General features: G+C 48.2%; 2 protein-coding genes and 1 pseudogene across 2 annotated transcripts; 1 reads left to right on the top strand and 2 right to left on the bottom strand.

Moving 5' to 3' along the window:
• The first annotated feature begins 5,460 nt into the window (after nucleotides 1-5,460).
• Nucleotides 5,461-7,590, top strand: LOC124652482 (E3 ubiquitin-protein ligase RNF5-like). Its single transcript, XM_047191499.1, has 2 exons — nucleotides 5,461-5,546; nucleotides 6,449-7,590. The coding sequence occupies exon 2, from the start codon at nucleotides 6,477-6,479 to the stop codon at nucleotides 7,185-7,187; it is 711 nt and encodes a 236-aa protein (XP_047047455.1). The 5' UTR covers nucleotides 5,461-5,546; nucleotides 6,449-6,476; the 3' UTR covers nucleotides 7,188-7,590.
• Nucleotides 7,591-8,157: 567 nt separating this feature from the next.
• On the bottom strand, nucleotides 8,158-9,979 carry LOC124651633. Its single transcript, XM_047190678.1, has 4 exons — nucleotides 9,586-9,979; nucleotides 9,277-9,336; nucleotides 8,984-9,127; nucleotides 8,158-8,830 (listed from the first exon to the last, which is right to left on the bottom strand). Exons 1-4 carry the CDS (start codon nucleotides 9,639-9,641, stop codon nucleotides 8,485-8,487), a joined length of 606 nt encoding a protein of 201 aa, XP_047046634.1. The 5' UTR covers nucleotides 9,642-9,979; the 3' UTR covers nucleotides 8,158-8,484.
• A 487-nt stretch (nucleotides 9,980-10,466) lies between these two features.
• LOC124651630 lies at nucleotides 10,467-15,186 on the bottom strand (annotated as a pseudogene).
• Nucleotides 15,187-18,368: the final 3,182 nt, after the last annotated feature.

Below are 18,368 nucleotides of genomic sequence, written 5' to 3' on the forward strand. Positions count from 1 at the left end.
CTTGTGATATGTACAAAACATATTACTCCCCCATAATGTGATAAAACATTTCTTCTAAACAAGAGGCACCTAAAATTCAACTAGAGATGATTAATGGACATTTAGAATTTGAATTTCTCATGAGTATGACACACCACATAGTGACTAGATAATCTTGCAATATCAATACTAAGTGGTGGTACCCACATACACATATTTTAAAGAAAGAGAGATGCACAATGCATATCACTCCCCCAAAATGGGATGTTCCATTAATCACTCAAAGAGAGCCAAATAAGATGTCATCAAGATGCATTAGGCTCACAACAATACACAAGTATATGATGAGTCAAACAAACATACTTGAATACACAAGATAGGCAAGTAAGACTCAACACATACAAACACATATTTGATACAAAACCAAACATGCAAAGGGGCAAGTAACTTACAATGAATATGAAGAGATTAAGTATAAGTTACCGCAAGGAGGAACATTGGATATAAGATATAGATAATGATCCATACGACTTGGCTTGGTCAAAATAATATATGAAGATCCCTTAATTCTTCATGAATTAGCCAAGTCTCCAATGACCTCCATATGTACCTATTGATCACGTTTGAGCTTGTTGGTCCCCAACCAAGTTGGGTCCTAAGAGATTAGTCACAATAGGCTTGGCAACCCAAATGGTTCTTTTCTTGAAGCCACTTTGAGTTCCAACAAATTTGGCAAACACATTGCCATCCTTATCCTTACCAAGAGAATAATCATTATCAACAATGATAGGGTTGGATAAGGTACCACTTAAACATGAAGAAGCAAAGTGCCCCTTCACACGGCATAAGTAGCAAGTGTTCCCCTTTCTCTTCTTAATTGATTTCTTCTCTTGGGGAACAATATCTTGATTCTTCTTGGGAAGTGGCCTATCTTCAACTTGAGGTCGAGCATGAGCTTGACCTTGACCTTGTGGCCGTTTCCCTTGTTGTTTCTCACTCAAGTGCTTCTTCTTCTTCAATGGGCATGATCTAACATGATGCCCTTCAACCTTGCACTTGAAGCAAACCAACTTGGCCGGATCCTTGACTTTGTCTTGGCCCTTCTTCTTGTTGCTCTTGCTCTTGCACTTGTTCTTGTTATTGGAGTTGAATCCAAGTCCACTCTTGTCATTGGGGGATTGTTGCACACTTAGCATTTTGTCAAGTGTGGATTTCCCTTCATGACGCTCTTCCAAGTCTTTCTTCAAAGAAAGGACTTGGGCCTCGAGCTCTTTTATTTCCTCTACATGGTTAGTAGAAATACAAGTACTAGAGAAAGTAGAAGCTTCATTGTTAGAGCAACAAGGCAAGGCAAGTAATCCAACACAAGGTGTATCACTAGTTTGACTAGATGGATTACAAGGACTAGCACATGGCAATATAGCATTTGTAGTAGAGATTGTGCTAATGTCCACATGAGGCTCACAAGATGTTACCTTAGTGATACTTGCCTCATGAGCTAACTTTAGCCCATCATAGGAAATTAGAAGATCATCATGAGAGCTTGAGAGCTTTTTATGACTTTCTTCCAATTCCCTATAATTGCTAGTTAGCAACTCTAGTTGAGCCCTTAGCTCAACATTCTCCTCTAAGGTAGATGCTTCACAAGAATTAGAGTTAGTAGCACACGCATCAACAATAGTTTTCTCATTTTCATGCATATAGGATTCAAATTTTTGTGTGAGCATAAAATTAGTATGCTTCTCATCTTTTAGCTCATGCTTGAGGAGAGTGAATCTCATTTCCCCATTTTCAACATGGGACTCCAACTCCACTATGGTTTCCCTATATTTACTCAAGGTATCCATAGAGTGTTCGAGATTAGCACGAGCTTCTTTATTACCATGAAGAGAAGCATATACCATTGCCATATTATGCACCAAGATATTATATTCTTCATCATTATCATCATCATCACTCTCATCATTAGAGGAAGTGTTAGGAGTCAAAGTAGGAGATACCTTTGATCCATTTGCCATAAGGCACATGTGCATACCGGAGGATGAAGATGAAGAAATTCTTGAATCCTTATTTGAAAACATGTCTTGATCCATAGAGTGTTCGGTTTCCTCTACATTGTTAGTCAAACAACTAGAGGAGATATAAGCATTTTGATTATGGGAGCAAGACAAGGCAAGCATATCATCATGGGATTTATGTGAGCAATTTACACATGATATGCGAGGACTATCAACACAAGCATGTAGATTATTTTCAATGCTAGATGTGTTTAAGTCCAAAGAGGAAGCGTTGCAATGGGATAGAGATGAAGAATCATCACTATTGAGCACAATATCATCATTGCAATTTTCCTCACCACTCACCATATCATTACCTCGTGTCTTGCTACACGTTGGTGAAGTGGAAGAAGATGAGAACTCATCACGGCCGGAGGTGGAAGCAACTTGGAGCTCTTCATGATGTGGAGGGAAAGAGAGCTCCTCGGAGTCACCACCAACCAAATGAGAAGTGGATCCACCAAACATTTCCTTAAGCTTGATCCACATCTCATGAGACGATTTTCGCTTTATATATATCAAGAACCTATGAAAATCTGGTCTCAAAGAGAATACAAGCTCATTAGATACTTGAGCTTCAAGATGTAAGTTTTTCTCATCCTCTAAAGATAGATTTTGAGGGTCCATCGGAGGAGAAAAACCTACATCTAGAAATTGCTCAATGTTTGGACACAAGGTCCGAAGTTTGCAAAGCAAGCAATTTCGCCACAAAAGATAATTTGTGCCAACAAAGATAATTGTGTCATTGTGCACTAAGTTACTAGCCGACATCTTTACTCTCAAGGCGGTGAAGCCTTAAACAAGGAGAGACCTTGCTCGATACCAATTGAAAGATCGAGATGTCGCCTAGAGGGGGGTGAATAGGCAATTACAAGCTCTTGCGGATTTGTCTTGTAAGAATGCAGAATTAAACTAATGTTTAGTTTACAAGCACAAACCCTAAATATGCTAAGCTCAACTAAGTGTAACAATAGCAACTAGAGCTAAGCAAGATAGGCACAAGACATATGTAGCACAAGTGATAGCAAGATATATGAACTTCAAGCACGATGGCTATCACAAGGAAAGAGAGCTCGGGTATAGAAATAACCGAGGCACGCAGAGACGAGGATGTATTCCCGTGTTCCCTTGCTTTGCAACAAGGTACGTCACGTTTGGAGGAGTGGAGGTCCCACGAAGGATTCCCCGCGCCACGAAGGCTCACCCTATTCTCCGAACCACACCCACGAAGGATAATGGCCCTTTCCTTATGGTTAGCTTTTCCTCCGCTCCGGAGATGGCAAGCTCCACAACCACTTCACAAGCTCCACGAAGGAGAAGCCCGGGCCCCTTCACAATCTTCACGAAGAGATCACCGGACACCAACCAAGCCAACTAGGAGGTCACCCTCCAAGAGTAACAAGCTCACGGTCTCTCACTCGAACAAATCGTGGTGGAGAGCTCAACACTATGCAATGATGCAAAGCAAGAACACCGGAGGTGTTCAAGTCCTTCACACTCAAATCCCACCAAAGCAACGAATGCTAGGATGAGATTGGAGAGGAAGAACAAGGGGGAAAGTCAACCAAAGACTCCAAGATCTAGATCCCAAGAGATTCCCTCACTTAGAGAAGAAATGGTTTGGTGGAAGTGTAGATCTAGATCTCCTCTCTCAAATCCTCAAATATGAGCAAGAATGGTTGGAGGAATCAAGGGGAGAGCAAGTTCTTCAAATAGCAACAATGGAGGTGAGAGAATAGGAAGAACTCTCTTGCTCTAGGTGGAAGAAGAGCTATTTATAGCAAAGGGGGCAAAATAACCGTTGGGGGAAAAAAGCACAGAAAAATGCACATGAAAAACGGCCCAGCCGGTCGAAACGGCCGGCCAACCGGACCTGGAGCCGACCAGGCCGGTCACCAGTCCGGCTGGACCGAGCCACAGGCCGGACGGGGCTGGAGCAGGCCCAGCAGGGGCGGCGTGTAGCGCAGGGGCGCCCAGGGCGCGCCAGGCAGCGGGCCGCGCGAGAGAGGCGGAGACGGCCCGGCCCGGCCAGGAGGCCGGTCGGCCGGGCGGAGAGCCGAGCGGGCCGGCGGGCGCCGGGAGCTGGGCCGGGTGAGGCGGCAAGCCGGTCGGCAGACCGGGTGGGCCGGCGTGCGGCCCGGCTGACCGGTCGCCAACCGGGTGGGCCGGTGTCTGGCCCGGCAGGCCGGGCGCCCAACCGGCAGCCTCCCCCCTTTTTCCTTTTTCTTTTCTTTTTCTTCTTTTACTCTTTCTTTAATAACTTTTGCTCCCGAACCCCGATTCGAATGAAACCAGTTTTGTTTGGAAGATAACAACAAATGCTATCCTATGGAAAGTGAAAACACAAGAATCTATAGGAGGGGATTTTATCATGAATATAAAAGGTAGAACCTTATATCATGAATAACCTAGGTAAAATCACCCAACCTCGAAAACGCAATAGAAGATGCATGCGGATTCCGTTTTCGATGAACTTGGGCTTGTTGTAAAGCTAGCAACAAGCTCAAGAACCTCACACAGAGAAACACCAAGAAGCAATACGGATATGCAAAGTATGCAAAGGATTGAGCTCCCTAAGATGATGTGATCAAGTTACCCAACCGAAAGCCCCTCTTAATAGTGCGGCTATCTATCCTATAATCCGGTCTCCCATCAACCACCTTGAGACCGGTAAAAGGAAAACCTATCAAGTTCATACCTGTGCCTTGCGCATCCCGCTTGATCTTGATGATAACCCTTCAAGCTCTACACAAGCCGGAATGCCTTACTTGATCATCGTTGCTTCGTGAAGACTCGCAAATGCTCCCCCATACACCATGATGGGAAAGCTCCATTGATGCACATCTTCATATGTCCAATGTCACCAAATGGATGGCAAGCTTCAAGCATGTGATCCACTTGAGATGCTCATCTTGAACTTGCACGACTCAACATTGTATCTTCTAACCGATGATCTTGATGCCAATACACAAGGTATATCTTTATCTTCATGGCATCCATACTTGAATCCAACATATGGAGTACAAGTAGTACCTATGGAATATTCCTTCATATAAACTCAATGAAAACATTAGTCCATAGGGGTTGTCATTAATTACCAAAACCACACATAGGGGCAATGTACCCTTACAATTATCTATATTCGAATCTTCACAAACTATATTTTCAAGCTATATGTGTTCAATATTATAAACTTTAATATTTTTTCTTCTATTCCTGATCAAACTTTACAAGTTTTTTATTTTGACTAAACCATGAACTTAATTCTGAATGGAGGGAGTGCTGGCCAGTCAGAGATTGGGCCGAATAAACCTTAAAGCCCAGACAGACGAACAGCGACCGGGCCGAAAGCAAGCAGGCCGGTCCGCGTGCGAGTCGCCTTGACTGACCAATCAAAGTTAATGCTAACTCGCAGCTGGCGACTAGTAGACTTTTTACTCTGCTTCTTCTTCCCGGAAGCTTCTCGTCGGGAGCTGGCGCCTCGCCGTCTCCTCGGTCCAGCCGCCGCCGGTAAGCCTCCCCGATCCGCCCGCCGGATTCCTCTCCCTCCACGCGATTCTTAGCTCGGATTCGTTAGCTCAGGCCAGATCGCGGGGGCGTGCCTCCCCGCCCGATTGGGGGGATCGAGCCAGGCGATCTGCCGGCGAGGGTAGATTCCTCGGCGCGCGTCCACGGTTTATGGCCTACTCTTCCTGGTGGTGGTTTCTTGTGGGTGGCACTGTGCCGTCGGTTTCGTCGGATTTTGGCCCGGGAGGAGTTTCTGGCTGTCCCTGTTCTAGCCGTGTCGCCTCCCCTGAGCTGCCGGCGCCAGCTTGTTTTAGCAGTACTCTAGAGCTTTGGCTTCGTCGAGGTAGCTGCTCTGTCCCTGTTTCAGCTTCAGATCTCGTCGGTGGCGCCCTCTGTCTCCCTTCGTTTAGGTGGCCAAAACAGGCGGTTGGGGATTTTTTTTAGTGTGCAGTAGATTTAGCGTTATTGTTCCTCCTTTTAACTAATGGCTTTCGTTTGAGCTTCATTAGTTTTTAATACTGGTTGCTAATTGCTGCTAAACAAATTTACAACTAACCCATAGGATTACTTGCCTCGGATTTGAGCACACAAAGTTTGTACCCTTCCCTGCGAACCCATAGTAGTGTTCATGGTGAAATGAAGACCTGCCATATTGTATCCAATGCCGAAATCGCAGAATCATTGCTCATACATAGACTTATTTGTGATGGCATTTCATTTGAGAACCTGTCTGAGCACGCAAAGTTAGTGTCTTACCCTGCATATCCATAGTCGTTAGCGCGGCGAAACAAAAGTCTGGCTATTTTCACTGACAAGATACACTACAATTGACAAGTTGTCGCCATTATTCCCTAGCATAACTACTCTGTGTTGCCGATGTTTGTAACAATTTCCATGATTTGCAGCTCATTGTGGTTCTGAGTAGCGCCCAATATGGCGGCCAACGTTGGGGAGTCCACGAGCAGCAGCAGCGTGGCAGGTGACGGTGGGGGTAGCTTTGAGTGCAACATATGCTTCGAGCTGCCGCAGGAGCCCATCGTGACGCTCTGCGGGCACCTCTTCTGTTGGCCGTGCCTATACAAGTGGCTGCACATCCACTCGCACTCCCCCGAGTGCCCTGTCTGCAAGGCCGTCGTTGAGGAGGAAAAGCTTGTCCCGCTCTATGGCCGCGGCAAAGACCGCGTTGACCCAAGGTCCAAGAATGTGCCCGGGGCAGCCGACATCCCTCACAGGCCGACTGGACAGAGGCCTGCCACGGCCCCACAGGCTGATCCTAACAACCACTTCCCCAACGCGAACCCGAACCCGTGGTTCATGGGCGGAGGCGGCGGCGTCCCGCTTGCCAACGCGAGGTGGGGAAATTACACATTCTCTGCCGCGTTCGGCGGTCTGTTCCCGCTGCTCAGCTTCCAGGTGCATGGGTTCCCCGATGCGACCGCGTATGGGCAGCCAGCAGGGTTCCCCTATGGATACGGCCACGGTCATGGCCACGGGCATGCTTTCCATGGAGGGCATGCAGGACACGCCCACGCCGGTCCCAGGCACGGGCCACACGGGCAACAACAGCAGCAGGCAGATGTGTATCTCAAGGCGCTGCTCATCCTGGTCGGCTTCCTTGTTATCGCCAGCCTCATCACCTTCTAGGTCTGTCGATTTTCATTGTTGTCACGGCCATAATAAGAGAAACGATTGTCGCGATACTCAGCTGATGTTGTGTGCATTATATTTATGCCCCCCATAGGAGCCCTGATCTGAATTGAGTGGTGCTTTTGAGCGAATTGTTGATAGAACTCTGTATATATTATTTAGATGGGGCCCTATCGAAGCGTCTGTTTACCGTAGTTTCGTGCCGATTCATGAAAGATTTGGAGCTCTGTTTTATGTATCAAAACAATTGTGTCATGTATAATTTTTTATTTTACTGCCATGTGAGTGGGATGTGCAAGTCATGTATCTTTTTTCCTGTGCTCTATGTAAGATGCTTGCAAGCAGGCATGTTTGTGCCAAAACAATTGTATCATGTATAATTTTGATTTTGACCGTCAAATTGAGTTCTGGGGTGTTCAATTATTTTGAATACATTGTCTTCTTTCTTGTACTCTAGTTCTTGCTGTGGTGACAATATCTGCATCTTCTATGCAGACGGTAAATCCTGTGCTTTTATCGTCAAATCCACCCCTTCTTTTCTTGAATGTGAAGTTACTAAATCCTCTCATTGGAGAGGCTTTTCCTGGATTATAAAGCTCCTGGCATGATAGTCTCTTATTTGACATTTTTTTTACGGATATCTTATTTGTATGGCAATGACTTCGGCCTATTAGAATTAAATTTTTTTCATATTTTTCCAATCATCAATATAAAAGGCATTAAAACTCTTAGTTTATCTATTCCAGGGTTTGTAAGAAAAATCTGTTGGGAAGATGTCTGCAAGTGAAATGAAGTGATCTGAACAATGCAAATATGTGAATGAGTTTCGCAATCAGGAAATAACAGCATTAGTTCTGTGAAATCTGTTGGGAAGATGTCTACAAGTCTACCAATTTTGGTCAGTTCGGTTGTGGAACAAAATCTTGATTGGGAGTTTGGGACACAAGGACAAAAGTACAACCTCGGATTCTCAGAGGAACGAATTTACTTTATGAAGAAACATAATTCTATCAATTTACAGTTTACACATGCTATACAATAAATTATGATTTCGTTCGTTAAGGAACAAAATCATAGTCACAACACTGTACAGAACTACAACCTCCGATTCTATGAGGAATGAGATCATCGCCCATCGAGCTTCTACATGTTCTGAATACTCTATGAAGAAACATGATTCTACTAATTTCTACACAGGCAAAAAAAACAATAATGAAGCCATGCTCGATCAATCAGGCCACAGGCATTGCAGTTAAGGTGGCAAGTTGCGCGGGATGCTGAACTGAAGTTTTCATTAAGCCTGCTTTAATTCCAATGTGATTCCATAACACCTTTTGCTGTGATTTTGGATTTTGCGGATGGATGCAGGTGCCACTTCGCACCCTAATTCCAATAGTGCCACGCCTTCCTTTCCACGCAGAGGCCGAATCCCTAATAACCTCGCACCTTGGCATGCTCGATAGCCGATAAATTTCCACACTTCCCTTTGGATGAAAATGCACACCTCCCTGCTCTCTCTGGTGCCACATACCGCATCACCGTCGCTCCACAAAGCCCTCAAGGAACCAGGACATCCTCCTATGGTCACGCCAATATTCTGCGAACTGGTGGCAGGCGTGGATTCTGCCGCGGAGGAACACCTGGATGATCATGCCGTATCAAACCAGTCAGTGCCAAACGTACAAGAACGACTCCAGATGGGAGTGGAGTTGTTTAAACATGTAGTTGCCACTTCTGACGTGTGATACTAGTGGAGGAATCGAAAATAAAAGAGGAAGGAATGGCCCGCTGACCTTCTGAAATTTGAACAACTCACTACAGGACTCGATGGCTCCTTCAACATACCAAGAATGTTATTTGCTTCCCTTGATTGAAGAGCTATCTCCTGAACGCCAACTGCAAAATTTACTACTGGCTGTAATTGATCTGCCGAATTCGAGTAACAAACTTGGGTCAGTCAACTAGGAAACGGGAACTCGCGAATATGAACAGATGATCATCCATTACCTAAGCGTGAAGGATCAATGCCAAGCTTGTATCCAGTATCCGTGCAAGATTGTATCTGGGTACGATAGTTTCAATATTCTGCTCAAATTCTTGGTGGGCATAGGCTGCCCAACTTCTTGAGAAACAATGCACTTCAGCCCTACAACAATATTTCAGTATCAGGCTTAATTTTTTCAAGGATTAGACGACTTGGGAAGCATTCATACCATTCTATAAATTTCACGAAAGTAGTAAGATTACATCCATACATTCTATAAAATTAATGCACCCTTCTGGTGCTTGAAGGACAACCTTTTACAAAGCAACATTCTGTCAAAGGATTCAAGAGGAGATACAGGCACTTGATTCATGATTAGACAAGAAATATTTTTGGATAACAGTAAAATACCTCTTTTCCATGAATGATGCCAACTGTATTAGCCTGTTCAGTTCTGACTGCTTCATGCAGAAAAGAGCAGAAGGATAATTCCATGCTAAGATAGCGTCTTGAACAGTACCACATGAGTGATGTCTAGCACCTCCTTTTTTTTACTTCACGTACCTCCTTTTTTTTACTTCGCATAAGGAACAGAAGTCTGACGAAGAACATGCACACGTATTACGCAAGGCGATGGTGGTAACACCAATGGCGATGACATCAAAAAACAATCTCAGGTCCAATAGCACAGGAGAGGGTGCAAAATAAGACAGGATGAACAGAAGCACGAGTATTACACTGGGTAATTATAAACTACAGAAAGCAAGCGGGAGAAAGATAAACAAGCAAGCCAAGGTGGTTGCTTTGCACTATGAATATGGCCATAACAAAAAAAATTCCGAGAAAACGCAAAGGACCATTGCGTCTCATTCATTGAAAAGGAGTTGTTACAATCCTCCTAGGAGGTGGGTTACAAACATAAGGGTTCTAATGCACGTCCCATGTCGTTGGCAGGGTGTCTCGCAGCCTAAAGTGCCAGCTTGTGCCCAAAGCGATGCCTCCTCCTTGATTTTGGTCATAACGTAAGGATCAGAAATTTGTTTCTGACCGTACTAACCAGCATATAGAATTGAAGCAAAATATCAATTGTGTAATCGTGATCGGCAAGTGACATGTCTTGCATGCAGATGCAGAGTTATACTGTTGCAGTGCCAGGCAGCACTGTCAGAATTTACAAGCGATGATAGTGCAAAATAAGACTGGATGAACAGAAGTTATTGAAGTGGGTAATTATAGACAACAGAAAGCAAGCGGGAGAAAGAAACACAAGGAAGCAGACGTGGTTGCTTTGCACTGTGAATGCAGCCATAACTTAAGGATCAGGAGAAAAAAAAATCTGAGCATACTAACCGGCAGATTGACTTGCAACAAAATATCCCATGTTCATTATTGCCATGCCTGCTAACACTTATGAAATAGGTTGCGGAATGGATTTCCTTAAAATTCCCTCGAATGCAGTTTTCGGCTTTATTTACTTGATGAGATAATTTAAAAATGTTACATCTAAAATATAAGAGATATTCACCTCTAGGTCCATCTGGTATCACCTTCGTCTTTAAATTTAGCATGCAGCCGCTCTATGCAAGCTGTAATGTAGTAATACAGTCATTCGAAAAGTAAGGGGGTCTGGGACAGAACAAAGGCTACCAAGCAAGCCTGTCGAAGAAATTGAGAATTCTAGTTAGAAAAAGGTACACTGCATAAGAATTGATTAATATAAAATATATGTACTTCGGTTGACAGGGAAGCACAGGAATCATGAGTGGACTATGAATGAAATCATATTAATGAAGGAATAGAAGTCGGCTTTCCATGTACTAACCAGCTGTTTATTGGAACGTCACTTCCGAAAAAGAAGCCTCACTTCAAAGGGTCTGTAAGATTTGAGAAGTTAATATGAAGTAGAAATAGGGCAAAGAAGCCTCACTTCAGAAAAATAAAAGAAAAAACAGGTAGGCGACAAGTGTTACCTTGGGTTACAGATAAATCTGGGTTCATTCTTTTGATTTTCTCAATTTGCTCGTCTATCTCAGCGCTGCGACAATCTATACATAGGTTTCTCAGTGAAACAGGGAGACCCTCCTTGGGCATCGATTGGACTTTTAGACAGGAACATACATATAACTCTGTGAGAGAAGAAAGGCGATGCAACCCTTGAGGGAGGGACTGCAGACCCCAGCACCCGAAAAACTCTAGTTTCTGGAGGGATGTGAGGAGCTGCAGTGCTTTCTCTTGCTCTTCCGAGAAGCTTTCCACCCTCTCATCACACCAGAATTCAAGTCTGTGGAGGGACGGGGCAAGGAGGTTGCAAATAGGACCCACAAGCAACCCAGAGATGTCATCCACCGTAAGTTCCTCCAATCTAGAGATGTAACCTGCAGGCAATAATTTGGTCCTTACCACCTCTGAGAGCAGATCTGCTGCTACGGTGTTGCTGTTATGCATTTCCAATTTTTTGAGGTTTACTGCGGTAAGAGGATTGAATCCGTCCACTGTTAAGTTACTGCAATCTGTTAGAGTTAGACTGGTGAGAGACGTAAGGTTTGAGAGCAGAGCCATTGACTTCATGCTTGGCTCATCCGAAACATCAAGTTCCCTCAGGGAAGCAGGGAAAGGATGGATGGTCTGAGCTCCAACTCCTGCTTCTCCCATGGGCCACCGAGAGAAGAGTTCACCACAACGAGTATGTTTTTAGTGATTGGAGCGATGAGCTGTCCTCCTGAATTCCTCCTCCATTCTCCACGAGCACAAGAACCAGGCCCTTGCAGTCTCTAAAGCTAAGGTCCTGCAGTGAGCTGGATGAGGGGAACTGCATTACACATTCCTCATAGTCATCATCAGCGGAATGTGCATATATCTCCAACACAGAAAGAGCTGGGAAACAATTTAACACTTTTGATGCTGATTTGCTGGTAAGATGAGATACATTTAAACTGAGACTGTTAACTGAACGGAAGACAATACTGGCATCCAGCTCTTCAGGGAACAAACCATCGCATCTTCCGATAGCTAGGTTTCTTAGAGTTGTAAGCTTTCCAATGTCTGTCGATGAAATGTGCGATGTACCTTCAATAGTCATATCTTCCACTTTATCCAGATTGTGGAAGGCCAAAGCACCCTCATACCCACTAGCACCCAGTTTCTTTCCATCATAAGTCAATTCCTTTTCATTAATAACCAAATATGTCAGTGTGGAGGTGTGAGGCATGGAGGGCAGAGACATCTTGGGGCACTCCCAAACTCTAAGTGAGCGCAAATTGGTGCAAGATACCTCCGAGAAGGGCATCATACGGAGATTGGGACACTTGACACATTCGATTATTTCAAGACTTGGAAAGGAATGGCAATTCGGTTCCACAACCCATTTGTCAAGTGCTGGTAACTTCAGAAACCCAACTTGCTTCAAGCGCATAAAACATTTACCTGGTGCGCCACCACAGCGAGGCCCAAACTGAAGCATTCCAGAAATTCTCTTCAATATGAGTACCTTGAGATTTGGTAGCTTCCCAAAAGGTGGAAGGGTACTCCAAGATATGCCTTCTAGCCAGAGATCCTCCAACCATATGGTAAGAGACAACCAACTAGGACCAATGGTACCACCATGATTTGCAATTGTAAGTACTCTAAGATTAGAGTGTGGTTGAAGAGAATCAAGAATATCAGTATCTATAGTTCGTTGATCTTTGCCCCAGAGTAATTGCAACTCCTTCAGATTCATTTTCAACACCAATTTGGCTTCAGTAGCTTCCTCCTTGGTTGCCACGTGTTCAAGACCACGTATAATCAGCTCTTCTTCAAGATTTGTCAATGCCCCAAGTTCTGTCAGTTCAAATCCCATGCTCTCCTTTTTAACACAGAATTCTCTTAGCCTCCGCAGATGCTTGATCTTTCCAACATTGCGAATATTGGAGTAAAGTTCACTTTTAGCATGGAAATCATGTAAATTCTCAAGATGGCTAAAGTCTTCAGGCAAATTAGAACTACCATGCCAATCATCTAGGTCTAAGAATTTCAAGTGATAAAATCTTGATAGTGTATTAGGTAAACGCATATTACTACCATAGTAAGAACCAATTTTGAGATATTGGAGGTGGATAAGTTTTGAAAACCTAAGTGGAAAAGATTCTGGAGAATTCACTACTATAAATAGGACACGCAGACTATTTATTTCCTTGAAACAATCATTCAAGAGCTTCAAGATTTTGTCTCCATATCCTCTAAAAATCATCAAAGTCCGCAGATTACCAATGTCTATCCTACCCCTTAGTTTACACATGTCTTCCTCAAAATTTTCATCATATCTATCTTCTATGGTGATAGATAAGTGTCGAACAGATTGTGGGATGGCATCAGCTCTGAAATCTAAGTCACATATGTTGAGGCATTCTTGTGCAGAAACACTCCGACATAGCTCATGCATTAAATCATGCAATACATATTTGTTTCGACCATTATAATCAACTTCTTTCATAAGAAAACCATTGTCCACTAGTTCTTCCAAGTAATTCCTGTCAACTTGGTGAGTAGAGTCTGTGATGCCAACTGCAACAAAAAGGTGGTTCATTTCTGAATTGCCAAACCGATGATCTTCAGGGAAAAGACCAAAATATGAGAAGCATTTTCTCAGATCAAATGGGAGGTAATCGTAACTAATTTTTAAACATGGCATGATATCATCATTGTTTTCCATACTTAGCCACTCATGCTTTTTAAGAACTCCATCCCAATGTTTCCGAGAAAAGTCTCTCCGCAATGATCTACCAACTCGTTTTGCTGCTAGCGGGGAACCCTTTAGCTTATTTGCAATTTTTCTTGCAATATCAGCTAACTCATCTTCATACTGCTCAGGCTTGTGATCAGCAAATACATATGCTTCAAATAATGCTAAGAAGTCAGTGAACTTCAAACCTCGCAGTTCAAGTGGATCAACTGTTTTCACCATGCATGCTACCTTGGGGAATCGAGTTGTGACAAGTACCATGCTTCCTTTGGTTTCCCCCTTTGTGAAGGGAGCTAATAAGGTTTTCCACTGGTTCTCTCCATCACATTTCCATATATCATCCAAGACAATTAGAAATCTCCTGAACTTGAGACGACGCGCTATGGATAACTGAAGCTGGTCTAAATTGAGTGTTTCATTTGCAACACTGCTGTTTCCTTCGTCTTGAGTTGCAAGTATGCAGCCAAGAATCTCCCTAGTGAGCTTGAGCACATCGAAATCGGTCGATACACATACCCAGACCCTGACTTCAAAGTGATTTTCAGCCCTAGCATCATTATAGAGGTGTTGGGTGAAAGTTGTCTTTCCAATACCCCCTGGACCAACTATAGGAAGAACAGAAACGGTCTGTTTGCAGCTGACGATACGATTGACCGTTTCCTCAAACGTGTGTCTCCTACCATACAGTGTGTCTTGCACAATTGTGGATCCAATCTGAGGCCGGTGTAGGGCGACTGCCATGCTGTTGATTGGGATACTGCTGAGCAAATCGGAGATGGAATCACACTGGGTCTGCATGTCCTGTAACACTGACTTGATCTTCCTGGACATGGTCACTGGCTGGAAATGTAAGGTATGAGCATCATTGGCACTAGCGTAATTACTTGTCATCTTGTGCGGACGAACAAGAAAAGCACGCGGCCCGGCCAGGTGGCAGGTGTGGCGGAGAGCATTGCGACCATGGCGGAGAGAATTGGGCTGGGTGGTTGCGTTGTCTGGTGCCGTGGAGCTTGTCATGGATCCGGAAGTAGTGGAGCTCATCCAGCGGGTCCTCCGCCCGGTCGGCGTTCCTGCTCGGCGCCGGCAGCGGGTCCTGCAGTCCGGGGTTGTGGCCGGCGTCGCTCACTCGGGCGTTGTGCGGCGAGGCCTCGCGTGTGCGCGAGCTTGGCCTTGATCTGCTCGGAGTTGTGGCCGAGCTCGAGGCTGTCCACGTACGCCGCCACCGGGGCTGCGGAAAGCATCGTGAACACCTTGCCGAGGAGCGTCGCCGCCGGGCCAAGTGCCGCCGCCATCTGCACTCCGCCGGACGCCTCCAAGCTCGGTCAACGCCGCCTGTTCTTGGTGGTTCGACGCCGGTGGAAGCAAAGAGGGAAGCTGCAACTCGGCGGATTGGGGATCGGGTGTGGACTGTGGAGTAGACGCGGCAAAAGCAACAGTAAGAGCATCTCCACTCGGCCCCCGACTAGGCCCTCGAGGGACTTTTTTTCCATCCGAACGGCGTAATTCGGCCCAGTCGTGTTCCCAGTTTCTCGTTTTCGTCCGGATTTGGGCCTAAATTCATCCGGCGATCCCACGCCATCCCCGGCCCCCCGGGAGCGCTCGGGGACTCCGGACGAAACAAAATCGCGCGAAACGGCGAGGAAACTTCCCGCGCGTCTGGTGGCCCCAACTTGTCGGCGAGAGACCACGATCGTCGTCCTCATCGCATCGTCTTCCGCGCGCTGTAAAAGCCTGCCGCCGGTCAGCATTCGCCGGCCGCGTACCTTCCACGTGACGAGTTAATGCCGTCGCCTCGGTATCACGCGCGCCTACCTCTATTTATCGCCGAACTACCGCGTCTGCCCCGCATTCACGTCTCCTCTCTCTCGCATTCCACCAAATCTTCCCCCGAACTCGAAGAGGTAGCAATGGCGAACGACGGTGCGGCCAAGAACGGCTTCGGCCGCCGCTCTCTCCACCAATGGGAGGGACGGCTCCTCCACGCGGCGGGCTACCCGGCGCCGCCGGACTTCCGCGCACCGAGGGATGGAGGCCGAGCGCGGGCGGCGTGCCGATCCCGCCGCCGCCAACGGGGGGCGCACTCGAAACGGCGATCAACGAGGTGCTCGCCACTCTCAGTGACGAGCAGCGCGCGGATCCGCGTTTCTTCCCCGACAACCACGAATCGTGGGTCGCGTTCTTCCGGCGCAGGTATGAACGCGAAATCCGGGCGTACGACGGCCCTCCTCCTCCTCGGCAAGGAATAACGCCGTCGGCCGCCGCCGATGGTGGAGCGCGCCTGAGCGCACCCTCGAAAATGTGCTCGCGCACATCGAGGCCGGGAACTCCCCTGTCCTGGGGATGCCGCCGCCGGTGGCTCCTACCATGTCGCGCCGGCACGGTGGTTCCTGGATGCCGAGGAGGATGGTGTCATCCTCCTCCTCGTCTGGCTCGCGGTCGGCGTCCAGGTCCGGCGGGTCGACGCCGGCCACCGTCAAGCAGGAGTGGGCGACCGTCAAGAAGGAACCGGCATCGCCACCGCCGACCAGAGGGCGCAGCAGCGGCGCCCTCGTCATCCGCGACCAGCCTTCCGCTCCGCGAGCGGCCGGAAGAAGACGAAGAAAGAGGCCGCCGCAAACCAGCTCGCCGAGGAGGAGGCGAAGCGCGCGGAGGACGCCGCGATGGCGGAGGCGATCGCCGGGTCGGCTGAAGGACATGGAGGAGGAGAAGCGCGCGGACGACGCCGCACTGGAGTGGTCCAGGCGCGACTGGGAGCGCGAGGAGGCGGAGCAGCAGCGGCGGCTGCTGGATTTGGCCTGGGCGCGTCAAGTCGCCGCTCGCGCCGCCGCACCATCCGCCGCTAGGAACGCCGCCGCGCCCAGGGTGGTGGTGAAGCTCGAGGAGAGCAGCGACGACAGCATGTACCTTCCGTCGCCGCCACGCACCGGCGACGCTGGCCAGGGCACGAGCCGCTGGTACGAGGCTCCGCCGCCCCAGGACAACGCCGGCTCGAGCGACGACGACGACGGCGGCGAGTACACGTCCTTCTACCGCCATTTCGGCATGTAGTAGGCCGCTATTTAGTTTAAGTTTAGTTTGCCAATCGCCGAATTCAAATATATGTACGAATTCGGCCTATTTATGCACGAACTCGCCTCTATATGTTAAATATCATTAAAATTCGCTTATGTTTGAACGAACTCGCCAATTTTGTCTGAATTCGCCGAAGTCCGTTACATCCATCCTGGGCTCGCGGCTGGGAAGATGGGCCTCCCCAGGACAAATTTTCCTCCAATCCGGACGACAATATCGCCGGATTTGGGCGTGGGGAGCCCAAACGGCTGGAGATGCTCTAAGAGCATCTCCACTCGTCCCCCCGACTAGGCCCTCGAGGGACGTTTTTTCCATCCGGACGGCGTAATTCGGCCCAGTCGCGCCCCCGGTTCCTCGTTTTCGTCCGGATTTGGGCCTAAATTCATCCGGCGATCCCACGCCATCCCCGGCCCCCCGGGGAGCGCTCGGGGACTCCGGACGAAACAAAAGCGCGCGAAACGTCGAGGAAACTTCCCGCGCGTCTGGTGGCCCCAACTTGTCGGTGAGAGACCACGATCGTCGTCCTCATCACATCGTCTTCCACGCGCTGTAAAAGCCTGCCGCCGGTCAGCATTCGCCGGCCGCGTACCTTCCACGCGGCGAGTTAATGCCGTCGCCTCGGTATCACGCGCGCCTACCTCTATTTATCGCCGAACTACCGCGTCTGACCCGCATTCACCTCTCCTCTCTCTCGCATTCCACCAAATCTTCCCCCGAACTCGAAGAGGTAGCAATGGCGAACGACGGTGCGGCCAAGAACGGCTTCGGCCGCCGCTCTCTCCACCAATGGGAGGGACGGCTCCTCCACGCGGCGGGCTACCCGGCGCCGCCGGACTTCCGTGCACCGGGAGGATGGAGGCTGAGCGCAGGCGGCGTGCCGATCCCTCCACCGCCAACGGGGGGGCGCACTCGAAACGGCGATCAACGAGGTGCTCGCCACTCTCAGTGACGAGCAGCGCGCGGATCCGCGTTTCTTCCCCGACAACCACGAATCGTGGGTCGCGTTCTTCCGGCGCAGGTATGAACGCGAAATCCGGGCGTACGACGGCCCTCCTCCTCCTCCGGCAAGGAATAACGCCGCCGGCCGCCGCCGATGGTGGAGCGCGCCTGAGCGCACCCTCGAAAATGTGCTCGCGCACATCGAGGCCGGGAACTCCCCCGTCCTGGGGATGCCGCCGCCGGTGGCTCCTACCATGTCGCGCCGGCACGGTGGTTCCTGGATGCCGAGGAGGATGGTGTCATCCTCCTCCTCGTCTGGCTCGCGGTCGGCGTCCAGGTCCGGCGGGTCGACGCCGGCCACCGTCAAGCAGGAGTGGGCGACCGTCAAGAAGGAACCGGCATCGCCACCGCCGACCAGAGGGCGCAGCAGCGGCGCCCTCGTCATCCGCGACCAGCCTTCCGC

This window comes from Lolium rigidum, chromosome 5 (assembly GCF_022539505.1).
Source record: "Lolium rigidum isolate FL_2022 chromosome 5, APGP_CSIRO_Lrig_0.1, whole genome shotgun sequence".
In the NCBI taxonomy this organism is placed as follows: domain Eukaryota; kingdom Viridiplantae; phylum Streptophyta; class Magnoliopsida; order Poales; family Poaceae; genus Lolium; species Lolium rigidum.

Coding starts and splice junctions, on each gene's coding strand:
- LOC124651633 (XM_047190678.1), bottom strand. CDS start 9,641: ATGAAGCAGTCAGAACTGAACAGGCTAATACAGTTGGCATCATTCATG. Junction 9,128..9,276: donor GCCCACCAAGAATTTGAGCA/GAATATTGAAAC, acceptor AGTTTGTTACTC/GAATTCGGCAGATCAATTAC. Junction 8,831..8,983: donor AGTTGTTCAAATTTCAGAAG/GTCAGCGGGCCA, acceptor ATGATCATCCAG/GTGTTCCTCCGCGGCAGAAT.
- LOC124652482 (XM_047191499.1), top strand. CDS start 6,477: ATGGCGGCCAACGTTGGGGAGTCCACGAGCAGCAGCAGCGTGGCAGGT.